General features: G+C 30.9%; 1 protein-coding gene across 2 annotated transcripts in view; it reads left to right on the top strand.

Annotated features, from left to right (window-relative positions):
- Nucleotides 1-6,464, top strand: part of LOC104747817 (60S ribosomal protein L14-1) — a 24,143-nt gene that overhangs the window by 1,742 nt on the left and 15,937 nt on the right. The window contains exons 4-5 of one of the 2 annotated variants that reach the window (XM_010469515.1): nucleotides 5-117; nucleotides 488-717. The exons of the other annotated variant lie outside the window; for it this stretch is intronic. Of the exons in view, the coding sequence (XP_010467817.1) occupies nucleotides 5-117; nucleotides 488-544 (170 nt within the window). The 3' untranslated portion in view covers nucleotides 545-717. Of the gene's footprint in view, nucleotides 1-4; nucleotides 118-487; nucleotides 718-6,464 lie in introns of those variants that run through there. 2 annotated transcript variants of the gene reach the window in all.

The following is a 6,464-nucleotide window of genomic DNA, read 5'->3' as shown; positions in this document are numbered from 1 at the left end:
GCAGATGTGAAGAACAAGTGGGAGAAGAGTTCATGGGGTAGGAAACTTATTGTGCACAAGAGAAGAGCTTCCCTCAATGATTTTGACAGGTTCAAGGTCATGTTGGCCAAAATCAAGGTTGGTTTATCTCTATCTATTTGTATAAGATTTTTTTTTCGTTTTTTGAGCCAACTTTAGGAATAATACTACATTTGCCATCGGTTTTGGGTGTTTGGTTTCTGTTTATGTTGTTGTAATTAGGAATAATACTATCTAAATTTGTGTCTGCCACTGCGTTCACACCATCCTCTTCTTGTGTTTAGGTTTGGGTTTATAGTTTTTTTGATATAGTGTTTTATATTATGGTTTCGTTAGATTCTGATTTTTTTTTGGTATGTATTAAAAGTGTGGTTTATAAAGAAACATCTAAAATGCTAAATGTTATTGAGTGATGATAGAAAATCTCGTGCGACCTCTCATTTAAAAGAATATTGTGTTGCTTTTGCAGAGGGCTGGTATCGTAAGGCAGGAGCTTGCTAAGCTAAAAAAGGAGATCACTGCTTGATTTCTTACTTAATTATTATCATCATACTCACCTCCAGTTTCTTGTTTTTGAATCTGTTTTCTAGTTCAGATTATGAGATCAATTTTGCCTGATAGTTAGCTACTGAATTGTTTTTTGCTATAGAAGAATATTACAGTTTCAGTTAGTTATTAAGCGAACCAGATTTTTCCCAAGTCCTGGTTTGGTCGGCCTAGTCACGGTGATTGAGATTCCGAATGTTAACTTGACCCTTTTGAGACCAAATACGGAAACCACTACAAGATCCAGCAACTCGAATAAGAATAACTGTATCTGCTTCTATCACTCAGTGACAGTAACCACTACATGGTGAACAAAGTTCTCTGTTATTCGAACAAAGTTCTTTGTCAATTCGAACAAACTATATATATTATATCGTTTCTTTTTGTATATAAATATATTTTTAAATAGGCCATTCACTTAAAAATCAATTTGTATGAAGATATAAAACGTGAGAAAGGAAACAATACTTTTAAATTCAAAACAAAGAAAATAGGAACAAATTATTTGAGGAAAAAAACTTAAGTCTAAAAAATGGTGTGGAAGAAAATTATATAGTTACTAGATGAGGACCCGTCCGATGTACGGGTTCAAAATTTTATAAATTAAATTAAATTTAAGAGAAATATATCAAAATTTTTCGTATGTTATTTATAAATTTTATTCTTGTTATAATACACTGATTTATATCGATTTACAAATTTTTTATGTATGTTACTATTAAAAGTGTATTTTTTTTACACCTAAATATACTCTATGTTAAAAATCTATTCTTTATCACCACCTAGAAAATGTCTATATGAAGCCAGCTATTTTAATTTCACTTTTCCAGTTTTTTATTACTAAAATTGTTGGCTCAAAAAATATTTTGAATAAAAAATATATTACATAATATACTAATCAATTATGTATCATCACAATAATGTATGACCACCATGGAGAGAACCTCGGCTCCACCCTCATCTCTTATGGAGAGAACCTTGTGTCCAACATCCTCCACTATGGAGAGAACCTTGTCTCCGCCTTGCTCCCTTAAAGAGATAACCTTGCGTCCAACCTCCTCCACCTTCCTCTCCTGGAAAGATAACCTTGTGTCCAACCTTCTCAACCATAGAGAGAACCTCGGCCCTGTCCTCCTCCTGTGTGGAGAGAACATGTTCACGTCTTTTTGCTATCTCAAAATGGCTTGCTCAGAGCCTCTGACAAATAATGAAAGTAAAAACTTTTTTCTAACGTCACAAATCTTTTGATAGTAACTAATGTTAAATTTCCCAATGTATTCGTGGAAGGGTCTTTGACACACCATGATGTAGCCTATATCTCTGTAACACCTCAACCGCCACCTTGCTTAGTGAGCCCATGTCCACTCTCAGTCCATGGGCCCACCTTCCTAAATGGGTCCTATATTTATTTCCGGCCCGTGGACCCACCCATATTTGATGGCCGGTTTCTTACGTCTGGGAGACCTTAAAAACTTGTTTACCGATCCTACAAATCAACAAATGATATTTTTCTGTGTTTTATCCTCACTCGCACAGTTCCGACAATCACTTCTAGGAAGGTCACCCATCATGAAGTTCTCTCAGGACTCTTGACCGAAAAATAATTACGTTTTGGTGACATATGTGGCCAAATCAATCCTTTTAAACATTTCCGCAAACTAGGGTGTCACAGTCTTTGAGCTCCTATAGATCTATCAACAACGATAGTTTATGTTTTTCCAATCTATCTATCTATGTTTATTTTAAGCTTGTGTTTGAGTAGCTTATTTTATCCATCATTAGGTTGATAAGCTTCTACTCATTATCTTTCTTTGGGATTGAATGAATAATGGTAACAATTATGCTTGCAAAAAAAAAGAAGGGTTTATGACCAACCAATCAAGGTTGAGAAATTAGAAGAAAACTAATTTGACATAATTAAAGAAACAATAAAAAATTATAAGGACGATAATATATGAATCCCAATAATTCAAAGATAAAAAATATAAATTAAATAAAACAATCGAAAATACAACAATAAATTTTAAAATACTGTATTAAGAAAAGAATACGCATATATTAATCTTTTTTGGGTCAACATATTAATCTTACCTATTTCCAACAGAAAAAGGAGAAAATAGGAGAAAATTTTGGTTTACCGAAAATAAGAAAAATTTACCTTCCCATCAAAGAAAATTTTCCAATAAAACAAAGTTAAAAGCAGTGTTTGGAATAAATTATTTAAATATGAGACGATATATGTTTATATAGAAGTGAATATTTACAAAATTTAGAATTAATAATTAACTGTATATTTTCCTTAATCTCTTTTTCTATTTTTTATGTTTGCAAAAAAAAGAAGGGTTTATGACCAACCAATCAAGGTTGAGAAATTAGAAGAAAATAAATTTTACATAATTAAAGAAACAATGGAACATTATAAGAACGATAATATATGAATTCCAAATAATTCAAAGATGAAAATCTAAATTAAATAAAACAATCGAAAATACTACAATAAATTTTAAAATACAATATTAGGAAAGAAGACGCATATATTATTTTTTTTTTGGGTAAACATATTAATTTTACCTATTCCCAACTGAAATAGGAGAAAATATGAGAAAATTTGGGTTTAAAAAAATAAGAAAAAATTACCTTCTCATTAAAGGATATTGCCCAATTAAACAAAGTTGAAAGCAGTGTTTTTGAATAAATTATTTAAATATGAGACAATCTATGTTTATATAGAACTGAGTATTTACAAAATTTAGAATTAACAATTACTTGTATATTTTCCTAATCTCTTTTTCTATTTTTTGTAGAATTAATAACTTAAAATTAAAAAAGTAAATAATATTATAATTTTGAATTTTATGAAATATATATATATATATAATCTCCTTATAGTTATTTAAAAAATTTTGTTCTTTTATAAATTCTGTAATTTTTAATAATTATATTTTCACATTATTAATACTTTTTAAAGCAAAATATTTTATTTTTGTTGTAATCAAATTTCTCCTATTAAATATTAACTTTTGCACATGTCAAAATCTAAGATTGATAACTTGACACATGTAAAAATCTTGGTAATGACTAACTTTCAAAACCCAACTTTATATAATAAGATATCTTATATATTACAATAGCAGTTGGTGAAAAAAATTTGAAACAATATTTTTTTATTTTTTAACTTCAACCATCTTTTTCTTTATGTAATGGTGAGTATTTACTTTTTTTAGAAACAGTAATTAATTGTATATTTTCACAATCATTTTTTATCTTATATAAAAAATAAATTTTCTTGTAAAATTAGCAACTTAAAATTAAAACGATATATATTTTTTTTTTTTTACTTCAACCATCTTTTTCTTTAGGGTGAGTTACTAGAATATTGCATAAAAGCTTCCTTATTACAAAAGTACCATACAATTGTTTGTAATTACTAGACTAACACATTGTACCTATACTACCCCTGAAACTAGTGTTGGGAAAAAACGTAATTACGGCTAATGCCATTAGAAAAAAAAAAAAAACATTGGAAGTTGGGACTAAGTCTACCGATCCTTTGATGGTAGATTTATACACGTGGACTGATTAAAGGTGTACGTCAGATATTTTTGGTACACTTAGTTGTAGTGCTGGTACACTTTGCCGTCGACGTAGATGGTACACTTAGTTGTAGTGTTGGTACACTTATCGGTGGACGTATATGTGTATCAAAAACTAAGTGTACCAAAAATATCTGATGTACACCTTCAACAGTCAATATGACCCAAAAGATATTTATGGTAGACTAATGGCCTGTTGCGACAGATTTATTCGACAGCCTTCTCTCGTTTCAGATATTTTTGGTATACTTGTTTGTTTTTTTGAAATAGTTTTCGGAGTGTGATGGTAGGTTTCTTGTCCGTGGTAGATTTAGTAAGCATTTTTGACAGCTGTAAAGTCTTACCAGAATAACACGAATTTGTTTGAGCTGTCAAAGACAGTCTAGCGTTGCGATAGACTTATTGGAGGTAGATCTAAACACGTTTGCTGTTCTTCCGATCTATGGTGTTCATGTAATAACGTTTGTAGCAGATTCATCAATCGTATTCTGTTTGTCGGCCGGAGCAAACGTCTTTTTCCTACTCTGTTTCGTTAATCTTTCCTCTGGGTTCATCCATGGAAGAGCTAGATATCGTTTCGGAAATCTATATAACTCACTTTTTATAGGTTTTTAATTTAGAAATCAGATGTTGAGATGAAAATCTATAATAGTTGAGTAAAAAACCCACAAGTGAAACCAAAAAAATAGACATAAGTCGTGAAAAAATAAAGTGAGGCAGGGAAAATTAGGGTTTTCAGTCGTATGTTAGAGGTAGAAGACAAGGATATTCTGGTAATTTCGGGTTCATTAAATCTAAAATCGAACGTGTAGGTACATATAAACGTGTACGTACATATGAACCATACGTACATAACGTTCTTGAGATTAGTGTACATACATAACGTTCTTTTGCTTAGTGTCCATAAATCCGTTTTAATGAACGATATTATTGTAATTTTCTAGTCATCTTCAACATATCTTCTTCTACAAGCCAACGATATTATTCTCAGTTCAACTAGGTACAACTAAATATATATTTAGATTTGCATTTATATTTAAAATATGAAAATGATAATTAAGGTTTATACGAATTTCTTTACATATTGAACTATTAAAGAACTATGTTTAATCAACAATACAAGAATTAATCACTTTCTAATACATACTATCGTTTTCACATAAAACACTCTTTATAGTATAAGGAAGACTTAGTAAGTGATCATCTCAAACGAAGCAAAAGAGGTGAAACCCAAGTTTTTATGAACATTGTGTTATGAAAGCCTTGTATATGCTAATTAATACTGATAAATTTTGTGGTCAACTGCTAATTAATAATTTATATTATAGTCCAAATGGAAATACGAAAAAATGCAAAAGTTCAACTATGAATATGAGAGTACAACTGGACAAATATGTATAACTATGTGTATACCAAATAATTTTTTACTAATATTCTGTTGTCTTTGGTTCATTTTACCACACATGTGATGATTTTAAATGAATATCCGCCGACAAAAAATCTATTTTTTTTGTTTTCATATGATCCATATTTAAACTTATTTTAATAGCTCTAGTACAGTTGCACCAAGTAGTTCAACTCCAATTTTCTCAGTTGTACCTAAGTGATCTAGTTGTATATTTACCCTAAAATTCTATTAATTACAACCACCAAAGCGATGTCTCATTTACCAATAGCAAGCGAAATGAATACCGTGTAACGAGAGCTCGTGTGTGTCCAGTAATGAACCTTTCTTTCAGCTAATCAAAAGGAAGGCGACGAGGTTTACGAAATCGAGGATTCCGAAACCACAAAAGAGGAAGGCATCCTTACGGTATTCAGTGTACATAGTTTTGTTTTCTTTATTTTTTTTAATATATAAAGCTTTTTAATATATATTTATGAAAAATATTAAGGGGTACACAAACTCTGTATACTAAGAAATATAAATTATTAAATCTGCAAAAGGATATAACCATATTTATTCTCATAAAGAGTACATACCATGTTAATTCACAATATGGTATAAACACTATAAAAAAAGAGGGGTACAATGCTTTTCAAGCCAACGAATTTCTTGGACACCTAGTCGAGCTTCGAATGTCCTCGGTTAATGATACCATTGGCGTGTAAGCAGTCCAAGGCGCGGGAAATGTCAAGGGCAAAGGACAAAAGCAAGAGGGAGACGGAGCACCTGAGGACGGATGGTGGCAAGATATTTACGGAGGGACAACCTTGGGAGCAGCTCAGTCACTATCACCATGAGAGGGTCTTTGCAGGCTCCAATAAACTGCCAGAAATTCCCATTTCTTTTTGCGTTTAGAAAGA

Source organism: Camelina sativa, chromosome 15 (assembly GCF_000633955.1).
Source record: "Camelina sativa cultivar DH55 chromosome 15, Cs, whole genome shotgun sequence".
Taxonomy (NCBI): domain Eukaryota; kingdom Viridiplantae; phylum Streptophyta; class Magnoliopsida; order Brassicales; family Brassicaceae; genus Camelina; species Camelina sativa.
Note: the sequence above shows the minus strand (reverse complement) of the source record. Positions and strands in the feature narration are given on the sequence as shown.